This window comes from Cajanus cajan, chromosome 7 (assembly GCF_000230855.2).
Source record: "Cajanus cajan strain Asha chromosome 7, NIPB_CcT2T_4, whole genome shotgun sequence".
Taxonomy (NCBI): domain Eukaryota; kingdom Viridiplantae; phylum Streptophyta; class Magnoliopsida; order Fabales; family Fabaceae; genus Cajanus; species Cajanus cajan.
Window position 1 is genome coordinate 43531657 of NC_138523.1, and position 21151 is coordinate 43552807.

At 28.2% G+C, this 21151-nt stretch overlaps 1 protein-coding gene across 28 annotated transcripts; it reads left to right on the forward strand.

Annotated features, from left to right (window-relative positions):
* Positions 1-532: 532 nt before the first annotated feature.
* On the forward strand, positions 533-20912 carry LOC109795529 (ATP-dependent DNA helicase Q-like SIM). Of its 28 annotated transcripts, none has more exons than XR_014427865.1 (18): positions 533-930; positions 1022-1072; positions 1185-1266; positions 1372-1453; positions 2027-2223; positions 2328-2426; positions 2914-3023; positions 5339-5431; positions 5527-5601; positions 6840-6908; positions 7831-7913; positions 13159-13202; positions 13761-13960; positions 14095-14158; positions 14886-15047; positions 15286-15350; positions 15546-15598; positions 15997-17040. XR_014427865.1 is itself a non-coding variant. In XM_083059733.1 (9 exons), exons 4-9 carry the CDS (start codon positions 14184-14186, stop codon positions 17390-17392), a joined length of 555 nt encoding a protein of 184 aa, XP_082915859.1. In that variant the 5' UTR covers positions 6842-6908; positions 7831-13058; positions 13159-13960; positions 14095-14183; the 3' UTR covers positions 17393-20912. The 28 variants fall into 28 exon arrangements, 20 of the variants coding, with proteins under 20 accessions (XP_082915859.1, XP_082915862.1, XP_082915861.1 ...); XR_014427866.1 differs by having other exon boundaries at positions 14886-14992; XR_014427862.1 differs by having other exon boundaries at positions 15546-17040.
* The last annotated feature ends 239 nt before the right edge of the window (positions 20913-21151 follow it).

The following is a 21151-nucleotide window of genomic DNA, read 5'->3' on the forward strand; positions in this document are numbered from 1 at the left end:
TTACATTGATATATGAGTCATATTTAATACAATGATTTTAACCTCTTTAAGTTTTCTATTTAATTAAATTCAATCATATTATATATATATATATATATATATATATATATATTCTCATTAATAATATCTTTATATTTTTCTATTTTCGTTTTCTTCTAATTTTGTGTTGATTATCATTATTGTCTTTTATTCATATAAAATAAAAATAGACATTCTTCTATTTACAAATGAAAATTAATTTTAAATTTAATTTTATACGATTTTCATGAACATACTTATAACATTTTTTTAAATTTTTTTATTTAGTGATAAAATAAAAAAAACAAAAATAATTATTTGTCCTTTTTAATTAATTTTGTGAAGATTTATTTAATTTTTTAATAAAAAATATGATAATATAGAAGATTATATATTTTGCTAAATTATATATAAAAAAATAGAATATTGAATAGAAACATAACATAAACAATTTAACAAAACAAAATGAAAAATTTTAAACTGGTAATGTCATATATATTTAAAGGATAATTCTAATAAAGTTTGTATTTTATTTTTAAAAATTAAAATATTAAAAACATCATAAAAATGTTTTATTTTTATTCATGTTAATGAACATTTATTAATTTAAAAAAATTTGAGAATCAAAATATAAATAAATAAATGTTTTAATATTTTTAAATAAAACTTATTAAGTGTTTTATTTAAAAGATTATATATTGTGCTCGTCGTGACCGTCTCCTCTCTCTATATAAATGTTGTGTTACTCTCTCCTCTCACTCTATATGCAACTCTCCTCCCTCATTTCCACTCTCCACAGTCACTCTCTTCTCTTACGCTTCATTAGTTTCCGGTGTCAAGATTCTCTTTTCGAAGAGTCTTTCCCTTCTTTATTGTCGGATTGCGAAAAGCTACCCCTTTTCTTCTGTTTCTGTAGACTCTTTTCTTGTTCTTGTTTGTTCTTCTTTGTCTTTGTTACTTGTCAGAGTTTTTCTTTGATTCTTGTTCTTTTTGTGTGGTGCAGAAACGGTGGACATGAATTTTACCGTACCTCGCTGGTGACCTTCTTTGAAAGGTAGAAATTAAAGTGATGTTATGCACCGCATCTTCTCTGATTCTTGTTTCATTTGTTTCTGATTCTCGTTTAACTTGTTTCTGATTTTTTTTTTGTCTTTGTTGCTGGAAAGGGTTTTTCTTTTTGTGCGGTGCAAAGACCGGTGGATATGGATATTACAGTTTCTCAATCTGGTGACGTTGTGTAGATGGAAGGTAGAAAGTAAAGTGATGTTACGAACTGTTTGTGCTTCTTTACTTTTCAAATCAATTTCTTGTTTCATTTCTTTTTAATTCTTGATTGTCTTTGTTGCTTGTTAGGGTTTTTCTCTTTGTTCCTCACTCTGGTGACCATGTGCCGATGGAAGGTAAAAATTAAAGTCATGCAATGGTGATGTTATTGGTGAGTGTGCGTGGAGTGGTGGATTAATGAAATGTCCTTATTTTAGCTGATTTTTTTTTTTTTTTTTGGATTTTTACAAACGTGAATTGTGATTTGTGATTGTGTTTGTGATGAAGGATATTGATTTGTTTTTAATTCCTAAATAATAATTAAGTGACACTGAAATTTGTTTTGGATAGTTTTAACTCTCTCTTCGTGCTCTTGTAGTTAAAAAAAATTGAATTACAAGATGACAACTAAAGGCCTTTTCTCCTTATTTTTAATAAGATATGTGGTACATATATATGTATTTTCATTGTTTTATAGAACTAGAAAATAATGAGTGATTAGATCTGTCTTGAGCGAGCTAATCAAAGATTTCCAACTATTTGAACTGGAGTTTTATCTCCCTTATTATAAAATGATGATGTCTATGAGGGAATTGTACCGTACCATGCTTCTATTTAATATTTTTATATTTAAGTGAAATAATTTCTTTAAGTTCAGTTTTCATTCCCTTTGTAAGAAGGATAATGCTCAAGCTTGTGTACTTTTCACATATTTGACCTGATCAGAATTCTTTAAACTTTGCAGCTTCCAATCCACCTTGAAGCAACTCTTTGAGGAATTTGAAAGTGGTGATGATTCTTCATTGCTAGGATCTGTAACAGTGCACATAATGGAAGCTTGAAAACAAATTTAGAAGGAAGATCAAAGCGGTATAAAGACCTTGCATTGACATATCTTTTTCTCATGAACAATGTTCATTATATTGTCAGATTAGTTTGGAGGTATGTTGTCAACATTTTTGATTATAAGTTTCTTTAAATCCCAATTTTATTGCATGTTTTGGTGGTTTAAAGTCTTTTTTCGTCTGAACTCTCTTCTATTCTAGGTCTGAAGACAATGATTTGCTAGGTATGACTGGGTACAATGACATCGGAGGATTGTTCAGCAGCATTCAAATCAATACAAAAGAAATACTTGGGCAAAAGTCTTGTTCTAGTGACCTTACTGATTATTACATGTCTTGCAGCTTTCTTATATGTCACTTGGATAATGATAACATATATTTAGTCCCTCTAAAATTATCAAAATTTGCTTTTAGTCTTGATTTTTTTTTGTTCTATTCCGGTCCCCAAATTTAAAAATTCATCACTTTTAGTCCTCCAAGTACTTAGGTAGTGCTTAAAAATTGTTTTAAGTTGCTATTTAAGCTACTTTTGAGATAAAAAAACTGCATTTCCAAATTTGTGGGACTAAAATAGGACAAAATTTTAGAAGTACTAAAACCGAACTAGAAATGTTTTCGAAGGAACAGGAACAAAAACATATTTTACCTTTTTTTTATAATAAAGGTGTTCTAGTAGATTGTTTTAATATTTCTTGATGTTTGGTTTCATGGGAATGCTCTATTTCTTCTTAACATTAATATTTGTTAAAGTTGTGTATTTTTTTAATTCTGATTCTTTTCTCGGCAGATTCTTCAGTTGCTTATCTATTCAGGGCCTTAGCTCATAAGGTGGTGGGAGTGGTACTGGTGGCAGTGATGGTGGAACTGGAAGCAGTAGTGGTGCTTCATTAAGGACAGGTAGCCTTTCAGTTGCTTCTTTATGAGTAATGTCTTTACTTGTTTTGACACGTCTATATGTATTGTGTATGAAATAATGCAAGAGCTTCATTCAGAAGTATGGCTTCTGAAATGCAAAATCAGGAACCTTGATGCTATCTCTTTTGTGTATTGGTTTCGTAAATCTTAGAGGTCAATTTGTAAAGTTTTATTTTATGTTTAGTGGTCATGACTTTTCTAATTTATCACATAAAAGTTTTAGTGCCTATACATGTCAGTGACTTTTCACTTGCATTTCTAATTTATTTGTAGTTTCCTTTTCAGTAGTCTATGACATGAGACTACTAGTAGTAAAAGGCCTTTAGTTTAATTATTATTCTTTTAAGAAAGAATGCACTATCGTAAAATCATGAAATTTGTCTCGATCACCGGACTCCAATTCTTTGGTCTTGTACTCTGGCTTATGTTTTAACATTATTATGGTTGTCTTTGATAAATTGTGACTACCATGAAAGGGAACTACACTCTGGATATTTCATGTATACGGAGATTTTTTCTTTAAAAGTCTTGAGTAAAGTTTGGAATCATACTATTGCCACTTTTAAATTATTTATAGCATCCAAGAGAAAAACTGTTTAGTAAATATAAAAAAACCTCTAATAGGTGCTTCATCTCACTTATTGAAGTCAATTTATTTCAATTAAGGCATTATAATTCTGTCATTAGAATGGGCCTGTGTTAGTGTCATTTGCCAGTGTTTACTTTCAACTTCTTATTGATAGAGGTTTACACTTTACACTAGTCACCACACTAGATGTTATATAGTTTACATCTCAAAACGGCCGTGGCGGCCGCCACGGCAGAAATGGCGGACGGCGCCATAAAACGCGATTTTTCGGATGGCGAATGGCGGAGAGGCTCAAAACCGCACCGCCATACCGTTATAACGGTTATTCGATAACCTTGAAACTATTATAATTAAAATTTAGTCTTAAAGTTGATTATAGTTTTCAACTAGTTTATGATTTGAAGTATATATTAAAACTAGATTGATTTTAAAGCCAAATTAGTTTCATAAGAGTTTTAAACATATTTAAAAATAAAAAACAAGTCTGCATGTAAGATAAATTATAATATTATTTATTTTGTTAAAATTAGTTTAAAAAACTGTTTTATGATTTTAAACTAACTTTTAACCAACTGGATTTCTAATCATAAACTGGTTTTAAAACCAATTTTAAACCTGATTTTGAAAATCCAAACAAATTATTTTATATATAATGATAATATTTATATATAATGATAATGATTTTATATTATATATCGTGAATTTATTATGTGTATAACCATTGCAACATACTTACATTTGATGTTAACAGGATAAAAAGAGGGATGAAGTGTCTACATTTTAAATCCATTTTAAAGTTGGTTATCGTTTCAAACTGGTTTTTAAAACAATTATAATTAAAATTTAGTCTTAAAATTGATTATAGTTTTCAATAAGTTTATGATTTGAAATATATATTAAAACTAGATTGATTTTAAAATTGATTTTGATAATAATTTTATATTATATATCATGAATTTATTATCTGTGTGTATAACCATTGCAACATACTTACATTTGATGTTAACGGGATAAAGAGAGGGATAAAGTGTCTACATTTTAAATCCATTTTAAAGTTGGTTATCGTTTCAAACTGGTTTTGAAACAATTATAATTAAAATTTAGTCTTGAAATTGATTATAGTTTTCAATAAGTTTATGATTTGAAATATATATTAAAACTAGATTGATTTTAAAATTGATTTTGAACCGTAAATTGATTTTAAAGCCAAATTGGTTTCACAAGAGTTTTAAACGGATTTAAAAATAATAAACAAGTCTGCATTTAAGATAAATTTTAATATTATTTATTTTGTTAAAATTAGTTTAAAAAACTGATTTATGATTTTAAACTAGCTTTGAACCAACTGGATTTCTAAACATAAACTGGTTTTAAAACCAATTTTAAACCTGATTTTGAAAATCCAAATAAATTATTTTCCTGCTTTATTTGTTTTTGTCTATATGTTTTTTCTTGATTGATGTGATATAAATAAGCTTCAAAGAATTTTGTTGTGTTTGGTACCAAAGCATAATAGCTTCAAAGAATTTTACTATTTTTTTATTTTTTTTATTTTTACGACGTTTTATTTTAACACATTTCTTTTACATGTTAGCATCTCCAATATCAATAAACTGGATTTAACAGTTGGCACCAAAAACTTACATGATTTTGTTCATTTAGACTATATTATTCAAGAGTCATTTTCATTTATCCTTGTCAATTTCAGGTTATAGCAGCAACAAATTGTGTGTAATCTTGCATCTCGACAAGATGTGTTGTTTTTTCTTTGGTGAATTCAAGAATTGTTATCTGTCACGTGGTAAGTGAGTAATTTGAAATTAAATTGAATTTGCAAAGTTCATGATTAAAAGTTACTTAATTATATGAGTACGAATGACACTTGTTTTTCTGTAGGTTTAATTTAATCTGTACTATTTTTTCTACAAAATGACTGGAGTGCTCATTTCTGGGATGATCTTTGACCTTGAGGTGAATTACTTTCTACATATACGTATGACTAACTACTTGCCGCTTTCCGTTATTTTCCGGCTCTAGGCTATGAGATTTGGTCTAAAATAATCAAAGTTCTTCAACATTCTTGAACAATTCAATGTTGCATCCCTTCTTGATTTAAATTGAAAAGCTCTTAATTTTCGAAAAAGTTGTAATTTTTTACCCATCGAAACTCAAGAATACCATTCTTGTTGAAATTCTTGAATGTGTATTTTATTCTTCTTTTTTTTTTGGTTGGTTGTTCTTAACCATATTTATAAAATACATTATTTCTAGCCTGTGATGTATTTGGTACATTCTATTTTCAATCTTTTTGTTTATTTCCTAAGGTTTTGTTCATATAAATGTTTTTATTCCAATTTCTTTGATTTCTTACATATATATATATATATTTTATATTTATATATAATGAAAATGATTTTATATTATGTTTTGTGAATTTGTTTTATGTGGGTATAACCGCATCAGCATTCGTTAACAAGGGAAAAAGAGAGGATAAAGTGTCAATAATTTAAATCTGTTTAAAGTTGATTATCATTTCAAATTGCTTTTAGAATTCATTATAGTTTTCAACTAGTTTATGATTTGAAATATATATTAAACTAGACTGATTTTAAAATTGATTTTTAAGCCAAATTGGTTTCACAAGAATTTATACCATCAATTAATTTTAAACAGATTTAAAAATAATAAACAAGTCTGCATTTAAGATAAATTTGAATATCATTTATTTTGTTAAAATTAATTTAAGAAACTGATTTATGATTTTAACCTAGCTTTGAAACCCAACAAGATTTCTAATCATAAACTGGTTTGAAAACCAATTTTAAACCTGATTTTGAACATCCAAACAAATTATTTTCCCGATTAGAATGAACAATGTTGGAATTGCTCAATTAGCTTGATGGTTTAAGTAGTGATGACAGAATTAAGGCTTGTCTTTATTTGTTATTTTCTATATGTTTTTTCTTGATTGATGTGATATAATAAGTTTCAAAAAATTTCAGTCTGTGGTAAGTCTCATGTTTAGCGGCTGGTCCCGTAATTTTACTTTTTTATTTTTATGGCGTTTTATTTTAACACATCTTTTACATCATGTTAACATCTCGAATATCAATATACTAGATTTAACAGTTGGCACCAAACTTACTGGATTTTGTTCATTTAGACTATTTTATTCAATAGTCATACTCATTTATTCTTGTCAATTGCAGGTTATAGCAGTAACAAACTCTGCAGATATTCTTTACCCCGCCCTTTTGCCTCTTTCAAGACTTCCTAAGGTTTTGTTCATATAAATGTTTTTATTCCAACTTCTGTTATTTCTGATATATATATATATATATATATATATAAATATTATATTTTTATATAATGATAATGATTTTATATTATATATCCTGAATTTATTATCTGTGTGTATAACCATTTCAACATACTTACATTTAATGTTAACAGGATAAAAACAGGGATAAAGTGTCTACATTTTAAATCCGTTTTAAAGTTGGTTATCTTTTCAAACTGGTTTTTTAAAACATTTATAATTAAAATTTAGGCTTAAAATTGATTATAGTTTTCTATAAGTTTATGATTTGAAATATATATTAAAACTAGATTGATTTTAAAATTGATTTTAAAGCCAAATTGGCTTCACAAGAATTTTAAATAGATTTAAAAATAATAAACAAATCTGCATTTAAGATAAATTTTAATATTATTTATTTTGTTAAAATTAGTTTAAAAAACTGATTTATGATTTTAAACTACCTTATACCAACTAGATTTCTTATCATAAACTGGTTTAAAAACCAATTTTAAACCTGATTATCCAAACAAATTATTTTACTGATTAGAATGAACAATGTTGAAATTGCTCAATTAGCTTGATGTTTTCAGTAGTGATGACAAAATTAAGGCTTGTCTTTATTTGTTATTGTCTATGTTTTTTCTTGATTGATATGATATAAATAAGCTTCAAAGAATTATGTTGTCTGTGGTACTAAAGCATAATAATTTATATTCTCAAATCTCATGTTTAGGGCTGGCCCCATAATTTTACTCTTTTTTTATAATGTTTTATTTTAACACATTTCTTTTACATGTTAGCATCTCCAATATCAATAAACTAGATTTAACGGTTGCCATCAAACTCACATGATTTTGTTCATTTAGACTATGTTGTTCATTTAGCATCTCCTTCTACAGGTGATTTCAATGGAGCACAACTGCAGGCTGTATGTTTGTGTTGAGCCTGGCATGTTGGCTTTGCGCGTTGTGATGCAACTGAGGTTTGTTTTCTTCCGATATACAACAACATAAATAACTTAAAAATCAATTTTTGTAAAAGAAAATTAGCACCACTAGAAATATATGGGGCATTAATAGGTTAATAAATAGTGTTAGATACAAAACATTGTTTGAAATACATTGAACACAATAAATCTTAATCAGATAAAGGAGACATTGAGATTTGTGATTTTTAATAAATTTCAGAAAATAATAAAAAATGTTTGACACAACATTTGATATTGTTTGAAATTTATTGAAAATAATAAATCTTAATGAGATGTAGGAGTCATCGAAATTTGTAATTTGTCAACGAATTCCAGCTTTGAATGGTGTTAGAAAAAATATTTGATATTGCTTGAATCTTTGTGAAAATATTAGTGTTACACAAAAATGTTGCAGATTGCTTGAAAATTTATGAAAATAGCTAATTCTAGTGAGATGCGAGAGTCCCCGAGATTTGTAATAGTCAATGAATTTCAGCTATGAATAGTGTTAGACAAAATATTTGATATTTCTTGAAACTTATTGAAAATAATAAATGTTAGTGAGAAGCGTGAGTCATCGAGATTTATAATTTTCAATAAATTGCAGCTTTTAATAGGGATAGATAAAAAAATATTGGAGTTTGTTGAAAATAATAAATCTTAGTGACATGCGGGATTCACCGAGATTTGTAATTTTCAATGAATTTTAGCTATGAATAGTGTTAGATAAAATATTTGATATTGCTTGAAAGTTATTGAAAATTATAAATCTTAGTGAAATGCGGGAGTCGCCGAAATTTATAATTTTCAATAAATTGTAGCTAATAATACTGTTAAGATAAAAAAAATATAGGAATTTATTAAAATAATAAATCTTAGTGAGTTGTGGGAGTCATTGATATTTGTTATTTTCAATAAATATTAGCTATTATTAGACTTAGATAAAAAATATTGGACAATGCTTGAAATTTATTGAAGATAATAAATCTTAGTGAGATGCGGGAGTCACCGAGATTTATAATTTTCAATGAATTTCAAGTCTGAATAGTGTTAGAAAAAATATGGTATTGCTTGAAACTTATTGAAAATTATAAATCTTAGTGAAATGCGGGAGTCACCGAGATTTATAATTTTCAACAAATTGTAGCTATTAATAGTGTTAAGATGAAAAAATATTGGAGATTATTGAAAATAATAAATCTTAGTGAGTTGTGGGAGTCATTAAAATTTTTAATTTTCAATAAATTTCGTCTATGGATAGTCTTAGACAAAAAAAATTGAAATTTTTTCAAAATAATAAATCTTAGTGAGATGCGTGAGTCACCGAGATTTATAATTCTCAATGAGTTTCAAGTGTGAATTGCTCTAGACAAAATATTTGATATTGCGTGAATCTTATTGAAAATAATAAATCTTAGTGAGAAGCGGGAGTCACCGAGATTTATAATTTTCAATAAATTTCAGCTTTTAATAGGGATAAGATAAAAAAATATTGGAGTTTGTTGAAAATAATAAATCTTAGTAATTTCAACTATGAATAGTGTTAGACAATATTTGATATTGCTTGAAACTTATTGAAAATTATAAATCTTAGTGAAATGCGGGAGTCACCGAGATTTATAATTTTCAATAATTTGTAGCTAATAATAGTGATAAGATAAATAAAAATATAGGAGTTTATTAAAAATAATAAATCTTAGTGAGTTGTGGGAGTTATTGATGTTTGTTATTTTCAATAAATATTAGCTGTTATTAGTCTTAGACAAAAAATATTGGAGAATGCTTGAAATTTATTGAAGATAATAAATCTTAGTGAGATGCGGGAGTCACCGAGATTTATAATTTTCAATGAATTTCAAGTCTGAATAGTGTTAGACAAAATATTTGGTATTGCTTGAAACTTATTGAAAATTATAAATCTTGGTGAAATGCGGGAGTCACCGAGATTTATAATTTTCAACAAATTGCAGCTATTAATAGTGTTAAGATGAAAAAATATTGGAGTTTATTGAAAATAATAAATCTTAGTGAGTTGAGGGAGTCATTAAGATTTGTTATTTTCAATAAATTTCAGCTATGGATAGTTTTAGACATAAAATTGAAATTTTTTGAAAATAATAAATCTTAGTGAGATGCGGGAGTCTCCGAGATTTATAATTCTCAATGAGTTTCAAGTGTGAATTGCTATAGACAAAATATTTGATATTGCTTGAATCTTATTGAAAATAATAAATCTCAGTGAGACGCGGGAGTCACCGAGATTTATAATTTTGAATAAATTTCAGCTTTTAATAGGGATAAGATAAAAAAATATTGGAGTTTGTTGAAAATAATAAATCTTAGTGAAATGCGGAAGTCACCGAGATTTGTAATTTTCAATGAATTTAAACTATGAATAGTGTTAGACAAAATATTTGATATTGCTTGAAACTTATTGAAAATTATAAATCTTAGTGAAATGCGGGAGTCACCGAGATTTATAATTTTCAATAAATTGTAGCTAATAATAGTGTTAAGATAAAAGAAAATATAGGAGTTTATTAAAAATAATAAATCTTTGTGAGTTGTGGGAGTTATTGATATTTGTTATTTTCAATAAATATCAGCTATTATTAGTCTTAGACAAAAAAAATTGAATTTTTTTGAAAATAATAAATCTTAGTGAGATGCGTGAGTCACCGAGATTTATAATTCTCATTGAGTTTCAAGTGTGAATTGCTTAGACAAAATATTTGATATTGCGTGAATCTTATTGAAAATAATAAATCTTAATGAGAAGCGGGAGTCACCGAGATTTATAATTTTCAATAAATTTCAGCTTTTAATAGGGATAAGATAAAAAAATATTGGAGTTTGTTGAAAATAATAAATCTTAGTGAAATGCGGGAGTCACCGAGATTTGTAATTTTCAATGTAATTTTCAATGAATTTCAACTATGAATAGTGTTAGACAATATTTGATATTGCTTGAAACTTATTGAAAATTATAAATCTTAGTGACATGCGGGAATCACCGAGATTTATAATTTTCAATAATTTGTAGCTAATAATAGTGATAAATAAATAAAAATATAGGAGTTTCTTAAAAATAATAAATCTTAGTGAGTTGTGGGAGTTATTGGTGTTTGTTATTTTCAATAAATATTAGCTGTTATTAGTCTTAGACAAAAAAATATTGGAGAATGCTTGAAATTTATTGAAGATAATAAATCTTAGTGAGATGCGGGAGTCACCGAGATTTATAATTTTCAATGAATTTCAAGTCTGAATAGTGTTAGAAAAAATATTTGGTATTGCTTGAAACTTATTGAAAATTATAAATCTTGGTGAAATGCGGGAGTCACCGAGATTTATAATTTTCAACAAATTGTAGCTATTAATAGTGTTAAGATGAAAAAATATTGGAGTTTATTGAAAATAATAAATCTTAGTGAGTTGAGAGAGTCATTAAGATTTGTTATTTTCAATAAATTTCAGCTATGGATAGTCTTAGACAAAAAATTGAAATTTTTTGAAAATAATAAATCTTAGTGTGATGCTGGAGTCTCCGAGATTTATAATTCTCAATGAGTTTCAAGTGTGAATTGCTATAGACAAAATATTTGATATTGCTTGAATCTTATTGAAAATAATAAATCTCAGTGAGAAGCGGGAGTCACCGAGATTTATAATTTTCAATAAATTTCAGCTTTTAATAGGGATAAGATAAAAAAATATTGGAGTTTGTTGAAAATAATAAATCTTAGTGAAATGCGGGAGTCACCGAGATTTGTAATTTTCAATGAATTTAAACTATGAATAGTGTTAGACAAAATATTTGATATTGCTTGAAACTTATTGAAAATTATAAATCTTAGTGAAATGCGGGAGTTACCGAGATTTATAATTTTCAATAAATTGTAGCTAATAATAGTGTTAAGATAAAAAAAATATAGGAGTTTACTAAAAATAATAAATCTTAGTGAGTTGTGGGAGTCATTGATATTTGTTATTTTCAATAAGTATCACCTATTATTAGTGTTAGACAAAAAAATATTGGAGAATGAATTTCAAGTGTGAATAGTGTTACACAAAATATTTGATATTTCTTGAATCTTATTGAAAATAATAAATCTTAGTGAGTTGTGGGTGTTTAGGGTTTAGGGTTTAGGGTTTATAATTTAAAATGAATTTAAAATGAATTTCAAGTGTGAATAGTGTTAGACAAAATATTTGATATTGCTTGAGTCTTATTGAAAATGATAAACAGATAAAAAAATATTGGAATTTATTGAAAATAATAAATCTTAGTGAGTTGCCGTAGTCACTAAGATTTATAATTTTCAATAAATTGGCTATTAGTAGTCTTAGATAAAAAATATTTGAGATTGTTTGAAATTTATTGAAAATAATAAATCTTAGTGAGATGTGAGTTATCAAAATTTGTAATTTTCATTAAATTTCAGTTATTAATAGTGTTAAGACAAATTTCATTAAATTTATTGAAAATAGTAAATCTTAGTGAGATGTGGGATTCATTGAGATTTGTAATTTTTAATAAATTTTAGCTAATAATAGAATGTTAGAGAGAATGTATTGGATATTGTTTGAAATTTGTCGAAAATAATAAAAATCTTATTTAGATGCTTATTGAATATAATATATCTTTGTGAGATGCGGGAGCCACTGAGATATGCGGTTTTTGTTAAATTTCTACTAATAATAATATAGTCTTAGAACAAAAATATTTTAGACGTAAAAATTGAGATTATTTGGAATTTGTTGAAAATAATAAATCTAACTCATTCCTTAATATTTCACTCTCTTTCACTCAATTCCATTTTCTAGTATTCTATGTATTTTTTTTCTCGTTAATATTTTTAATTTTCAAGAAATATAACTTTTGAACCTTTATTCAAAATTTATGATAGAATGTATATTCATCTAAGCAGTTCATTTGTCTCTGCACTATTTCCATTTGTAGTGATTGTTGCCTATATATTTCCTATGTTGCTATTAACAAGTTCATTTGTCTCTGCACTATTTCCATTTGTAGTGATTATTGCCTATATAGTTCCTATGTTGCTATTAACAAGGTAGGACCAGATGCATACTATATGGAATCAACATCATAATAATAATGTTGCCAAGACATAATAAAGAATCTTTTTTGCTCTTACAGTAAGAAGACTTCATCTTCCTCCACAAAGGTTCTTTTTTCTTTCAAGAATTATTCTTTTTATCTTGATTCACCTTTTTGTTTCCTTTTGATTCTTCACAGGTTAACAATGGCGTTGCTGCCTCGGAGAAATATGTTTATTTTGGGTAATAATTATGTTCATGTTGTAAAATAATTACAACAACACCATCATTTTATTGCCACAGCTCCTTGTATGTTGTTCTCCTTGTTGGCACTTAGAAGGCTAATGCAGTGCAGCCAATGGTTACTGTTGAGGGCTTTATTCTTGGGTTGCTCATAAAGACTATCTTGTCCTTGCTGCAACAGGATCTGGTTTTGTTCTTTAAGTATTCAATAATTTTGCCTTAGGATATGTTTGGATAACTTTTTCTTGCAACACTTTTAAAAGAGAAAAATAGGAAATAAAAATGAAAATAAAATTTCCCATAAACTAAAACTAACTCATGCATGAAAGAAAAGGAGATCTTGGAAAAGGTAATAAAAAAGAACTTCTACAATATGGCTTATGCATAAGTTAATTTTAGTTTATAAAGAAATTTATTTCATATTTACTTCTTAACTTGCTACACTTAAAGTTCTGCCAGAGTAGTTATACTACGAGACCCTTACTTACGATGTAGAGTAGCTTATGTGGATTTGTTTATAATTATACTTTTGGCACAAGGAAGTCTCTATGCTTTCAGATTCCTACATTGTTGTCTGGGAAAGTGGTGGTTGTGATTTTGCCCTTGATAAGCCTCATGCATGACCAGTGTTTAAAACTAACAAAACATGCAATCAGTGCTTGCTTTCTTGGCTTGGGGCAACTTGATGATATTGTTGAATGTAACGCAATGAGAGGCTTGTATAGTATAGTTTTGGTGTGCCCAAAGACTGTGATGAGGTACGGTTTGGATCCTTGATCTGCCTGACTTAATTTATTTCATATTTAAGTTGATGTTGAAGTCCATCGCATGTCTTAGAAGATGGCTTTTTGACTCTTTTAATGTTTTGTAACTACAATGCAATGTTCTGTAGATTGATTCAACCACTGCAGAAGCTTCCAGAAGGTCGCAGTATTGCTTTATTTGCAATTGACGAGGTACATTGTGTTTCTGAATGGGGTCATGATTTCCGTCCAGACTACAGGTCTGTTTTTTGTCCCTTATTGTTTGTGGTTTGCTGAGGTGAACTGGATTGATGAGTTTCTTTAGAACATCTTAAATGATTGTAAATGTAACTTGTGGTTTGCATATTGGTGAAATTTAGATCAGTTATTGGTTATTTTGATTGGTTACCATGCAGATTTCATTTGTTCTTTGTTTTGTGCACACTTCACAATTTATTTAATGTTTCTAGTCTATTGTGAATGTCATAAGTATGACCTGTTTTAATTTTTTTTTTGTTTCTGCCAACTGTCTGTGTTGAGAGAAAATTTCAGTGCTAGTAAGCTAAAATCCCTGAATTTTGATATCCATATCCATCTGATGGCTTAGACACCTACAGACACCTACAGCTACAAAAAGAGTTCAAGAAGACATTTTAAAATCACTACACATGTCGAAAGAAACGAATGTTGTTCTTACATCATTTTTTCGATCTAATTTACCCTTCATGGTGAATTTGTTGATTATAACTATTAACTTGTACATTCATCTATGAATATACAATCTTGTTAACCGTGGCTTCATACAGTTAAAGGATAGTCGAACGTCAAAGTCTTATGCAAAAGACTTTTGTGAATTGATTAAAGTATATGGTAGAAAGCAAAATATTGATGGAAATGAAAAGACTTGCATCTCAAATGATTCTGATTATGTTTCTGACAGCCTTGATGCTTGAAGTAGCTGATACACATGTTTCTCCTGATGATGTGGATGACAACCAGGATGATTACACTTATAGAGATGATTTTTTAATGCGAAGAGAATTGTCAGTTGAGTTCCTAGAAAATGATATGGATGTCGTTCAAAATGTGGATAACTCAGATGGTACAAAGTAACAAAACAATTACTGACTGCTCTCACTTTAATATTCTAGATCTATTCAAGGAAGAATGAATGTTGACTCTGATTCAAGTTAAATTTGGGAATTTATTTTTATGATTACTACGCATGAATAACTGAGTTATTTTGATTGACTCTAACTCCTTATTAGGCTTTTAAACTACTGAAATTAAACTTAGCTATTTTATGATGCTTACTCATTCTCTCTCATGTTGCATTGCAGGAGAGATGTACAGCCCCTGGCCATTTTCTGCCCTTGCCAACCATACAGCTGCCCTTTTCTCAAGTGCAATTTGTTTATCCCTTATTCTGAAAACAATAAATTAAAATATCAATATTAGATTTAAGTAAATATTGTTAACCAATCACATATGGTTTATGAAAATTAACTACTTATGTATAAATAATCTTAAGCATGACCTTTGAGATTGTTGCCATCAATAAAAAATTATCATTAATTTTTTATTTTTATTTTTGTTGCAGTGAAGCAGTATGATACTTGTGAAATTGTCGCAGTGAAGATGGCAAGACTTCGTGTATTGCAATTTGTTAAGGATTTTCCTAATTTTCTTTTGGTTCAGTGCCATCTTACAAACAGTCTTTGATTGTGTCTAATTCAAGATGCATAAGTGAATTTATTTTTACGAGTATTATGCATGAATAACTGAGTTATTTTGATTGACTTCAACTACTTATTAGGTTTTTAAACTACAGAAATTAAACTGCTATTTTATGATGCTTACTCGTTCTCTCACATGTTGCGGGAGAGAAGTATGCATTTTGCTATTCTTGCAATTTTTTTTGTTTGTTGTTATATGTAGGTGGAGGGTCTCAGGAGATCGGTGAATTTTAAGATTTTGGGATAGTTTCACTTTTGCACTAATTTTAAGATAGTTTTTTTTGCCTTACTTTTTGCACTTGAATTTGATTTCAGCTTTGGAATTTCAATCATGGACACATTTTTGAGGCATGTAAAGACAATCTCAAGAAGCTTCAGCTAAGTTATCTAGATTCACTTTCCTATTGTCAAAAGGCATATGGGTATGTTTGTTTCTTATGTGTCCCTTAAATACAATTTTTTGTGCATGTATAGTATCAATTATAATTAGCATTATTAAAGGAGTGATCTGATTGGGCAGAGTATTTGTACCTTACTCAGAGAATTAATATACATATTGGATCAAATATATACATGAATTATGAGTACATGGATACTTAATAAAAATCTTATCTGATTATTAAGTATCTTATAATATTGCATGATTATATTTCCTTATTGTATATACTTGTGTGCAGCTAGTGATACTAAGCAGGCCTCCAATATACTTATATGAAGGTAGGCAAGACTACTTGTATACCTAGTATTGTTTTGATACGAAAGTTGATGCTAAGTCTAGTCCTTCATGAATCTCTTCATACTTAGCTTATACTAATGGTTACTCACAAGGAAAGGGTGACTCAGAACAATAATTCTATCTTTGATTTGACCCAACCGCAGAGTTTTTCACTTACTCCTTTCTTTGAAATCCTGCATATGGTGTGTAAGTTTATAAAATTTAGAACACATATCATATAACCTTGCATTAGAATATTCAACTCTATTAAGTTAACCTACATGGATTCTATATTGATTGTAGACCAATTAAAATTGAAGAGCTCAAGAACTTGTAGCGTGTGGGAGTTGAATACCCAAAGAACTAGTCCAGAAGGTTATATTCCAATGTATTGGAAGTTAGAAGAGGGCTTGTGAAATCCTTACTTGCATGATATCTATGGATAGTTGTATAGCGTTACTAACTGATTGTGTTAGAAAACTCATAAGCGCATTAAAGGGGTTGAAGGAAGTTAGGGAGGAATTGCATGAGTGGCAGTTATAAGTGTTTTTTAACAAACTCATTTTTAAGGTTTTTAACTTGCACCGTCAAAAACCTTTAAGTTTCTCACATTCTTTATTTCAATGTTAATGCTCTGTTACCCTTGTTTTTCCATTTGTTCATTGTGGTAGATACTAATTAAAGATGGATGGTGGCAACAACTATTGTTTAGCGTCCTTAACTTAAAGAACCTCTTTGATTTCTTGAAGTTGCAATTTCTTGAATTTCTTTTCTAAATTTAACATGCCAGTTGCTATAAAAAAAAATGATTTTTTTGTGACACTACTTTGTTATTAATTTTCATTTACTTATGGCAAAACATAATGCAGTTATAAGTGGTCTATGTTGTGGATGCCTGGAACAAGGAAAATGTCCACATTGGTCTATGCTTTGGAAGCCTTTAGAGGAACATCCATTTTGCTAACCAACTATACGTATTCTCCTTTGGTAATTTAGTTATCAAACTAAAAGCACTTATATCCATGTCAACATGTTATAATGTCTTTTTGTATGTCATATCATTAAATATTACTCCCCATGTTGCTGGAATATAATGTATGTGCATGTTATTTATTTTAAGTTGTCCTCTATGATCTATTCTCCATTGTCCATGGATCTAAATGAAAACATGTTTGATTGGAAAAATATGGATTATTTACTTAAATTGTTCTTTCCTTGTATTTATGTTTGTATGGGTGCTCTATGCGTCTCTTTGTGTGTGATATGTGTCTCTACGAGCATGGCATGTCTTTGTGTTTGTCTTTATTTGTTCTATTTTTGGATGTGTTTGTTTTTGTGTTTCTATGTGTGTTTGTTTTTGTATCTCTCACTCACTATGTGTGGCTATGTCGTGACTTTGTCGGCCTGTGTGCCTTGAGTGTCTCTATGTCTATCATGTGTGTTGATGTTTACTATGTGTGTTCATGTTTAATGGTTGTCATTGACTTTGATATCTATTATCTGTGTATAAGTGCATTATATGTGGGTGTGCCGCATTGTCAATTATGTATGTATATTAAGAACATTTAATGATTTTCTAGGACTCTAATGTCGCAAATACATGATTCCTATTATAGGATGAAAAAACTATTCTGCTTTTTTTCTTTTTCATTATCTTATGGTTGTAGACTCCAAGATTTGGTCTAAAATGATCAAAGTTGTCATAGATACTTGTTTGTAGTCTTGTTATCAATGTGAGGTTTGCTTTTTTTTTGTTGTTTATTTTATCAAGCACATGTGATACTTATTTTTAATGCTCATTATTTGCACAATATAAATGTATATGAGAATCTGAGCTGAAAATCTTGTCACATTAATGTCAAAATTCACTCTTTAGTATTTATCTAATCTAGATTATAAATAAACATATAAATTTGTTTGGAATAACTCTTTGGTATTTATCTAATCTAGATTATAAATAAACATATAAATTTGTTTGGAATAAATGTCTATTACTAAATTGTATCTTAGAAGGTATATATAGGTCCTCATTATCTAATTCATCAAGATTAAAAACAAAGTAGTGAATTTAGTTGATAAAAATAAATTTATCCCTATTTTTTTTTTTAAATTACTCTTTAGTTACTTAATTAATATTTATATATCTTCTAACCAATTAGAGTCTATGTGTATAATATTTTTCTCTTAATTAATATTGACTTTTTTCTAATCAATTAGAGTTTATGCTCTTTAAAAATTTATAATTAATGTATTAATCTAAAAATAACGAAAGAACAAACAATATGAATTGAGTTCGGACTCATTCTAATTAAGAAATCTAGGCAATGATTTCCTCTTGTATAGGACAATCTTATAAGGATATTTTTATGATATTTTTGAAATAAAACTTTTACATTTTTTCATAAGGTGAGTGTTTTGACAATTTCTTTCTAGTACTCTTTATTATATATTGAAATTTATTGAAAATGAAAAACTTTAAGACGTAAGAGGATTTATGACTTTTGTTAAATTAAACATATTTAGAATTGTATATAAATAATTTAATTGTAATTGAAAACATTCTTCTTCTGATAAATTTTCTTTAATTATTTACATATTAAAAACATATTTAATCATATCATATATTATTAATATTTTTAACACATTAATCATTACATTTTAACACGTTTTTTTATGCTTTTTATTTTCTTAAAATGTTACTATGTTTGTAAATAAATTAATATTTTTTAAAATTTCAGAAGAATTCTCAATTATGCTCAAAGTATTTACAAAGAGTGAAGGAACAAATACTTATAGATCCTAGAAGCAAGCTAGGTGGCGCCAACTTCACTAGCCAATATTGGAGCCAAATATTCAAATTTCAAATGGAAATTTGAATTCAAATTCAAGGCTCCATGTGCTTAATTTGTGAATATGGGGCTGCCATGCATCTAAATGTCATTTAGGGGACATTTAAAGTGTATTTGGAGCTGCATATGTTCAGCCATGCTTGGCAAGAAACATGTGATCCAAATGCATCTCAAATGACTATTAAATGAAACCTAGATTTTAGCTTCTTGATCTATTTTAGTATTTCTTCAATATTTCTATGCTAATGGCCTAAATACAATGGTCAAACATATACAAACATTAGGAAATAATAAAAGAAACAAAATAAGCCCAATATTGGGTACTAAAAGCCCAAAGGCCCATGAAGCCCAAAACTAGATCCAATAAGCCTATGGCCAAAAAATGCTAATCTATGTGGTCCAAAATACAAGACCAAAATATGTGAAACCTATACTAATATAATATGTACAAAATATAAGAAAAATGGATTTATCAAGAGATGGCCCATGTGAAGCTCAAATTGGGCCTTCCAAGCCCATCGAGCCCATTGGGCCTTGACTGGCCCAAAACTTAATGTCTAGCCCATTCCTCTTGGTTCCTTCAAGATGTTACCTCTTGCCTTCCTAGACATGATTCCATCACTGTGTCCCTTGGGTGTCTCTATGTCTATCATGTGTGTTGATGTTTACTATGTGTGTTCATGTTTAATGGTTGTCATTGACTTTGATATCTATTATGTGTGTATTATATGCTATTATGTGAGCATAAGTGCATTATATGTGGGTGTGCCTCTTTGTCAATTATGTATGTATATTAAGAACATTTAGTGATTTTCTAGGACTTAATACATGATTGTTATTATAGGATGGTTACTATTAGTCATTGTATGAATTACTTGCTATATATTTGGATGACTAACTACTCTTTTTTTTCATTATCTTATTCTTTCAAGAGAGCTTCTAATATTCTTAAAATAAAAATTTAAAGTTAATTAATTGTATTTGAACTTTTTTGTGGACTATCAAAAAATTTAGTTTATAAGTAATTTGTAAGTTTATAATTTAGTTTTGATTTTGGTGTAAGTGGAGTAATTTCTATTTGATTTTGTTTTAAGTTTGTAATTTGCTTTTGTTCAACATATATTATGTAAAATATGTATGCATTTTTAATTTCATATGGTTATATTTATTTATAGCAATTTTTTTTATTTGAACATAAAATATATATATATATATTTTTCCTTTTTTTAATTTTTTTTGTATGCGGGCTGGCCCGCCAATCCGCCAGTCCGTCCTTAGGCGGGGCGGGCCAACATCTCCAGCCCGTTTTACATTGGCGGGCCAGGTCGGGCCAACCCGTTTTTGTCTGGCCAATGGCGGGCTGGGCCAAAACAGGCCGGGCCGGCCCGTTTTGCCATCCCTAAATGTGAGGTTTGATGTATGCATTATGGATGGGCCTGATTAGACAACTCCACTAGTATGCTTATTTCTTTTTTATTTTTATTTTATTGAGCAAATGTGATACTTATTTTTAATGCTCATTATTTACACAATATACATGTATATGAGAATCTGAGCCGAAAATCTTGCAACGTTAATGTCAAAATTCACTCTTTAGTATTTCTCTAATCTAGATAACAAATAAACACATAAATTTGTTTGGAATAAATGCCTATTACTAAAGTGTATCTTAGAAGGTGTCCCTATTATCTAATTTATCAAGATTAAAAAAAAGAAGTTGTGAATTTAGTTGATAAAAATAAATTTATCCTTTTTTTTATATATATATATTTTTTAAAACTTCTCTTTGGTTATCTAATTAATACTTATATATCTTCTAACTAATTAGAGTCTATGTCTATACTATTTTTCTCTTAATTAATATTGAAATTTTTTTCTAATCAATTAGAGTTTATGTTCTTTAAAA

Bases quoted from the DNA above. Each gene is read 5' to 3' on its own strand.
- LOC109795529 (XM_083059728.1), top strand. From the start codon at position 13,818: ATGCATGACCAGTGTTTAAAACTAACAAAACATGCAATCAGTGCTTGC. The intron at 14,206-15,285 runs GTCTGTTTTTTG...GTTGCATTGCAG, and splicing joins GATTTCCGTCCAGACTACAG to GAGAGATGTACAGCCCCTGG. The intron at 16,104-17,265 runs GTATGTTTGTTT...AACATAATGCAG, and splicing joins TATTGTCAAAAGGCATATGG to TTATAAGTGGTCTATGTTGT.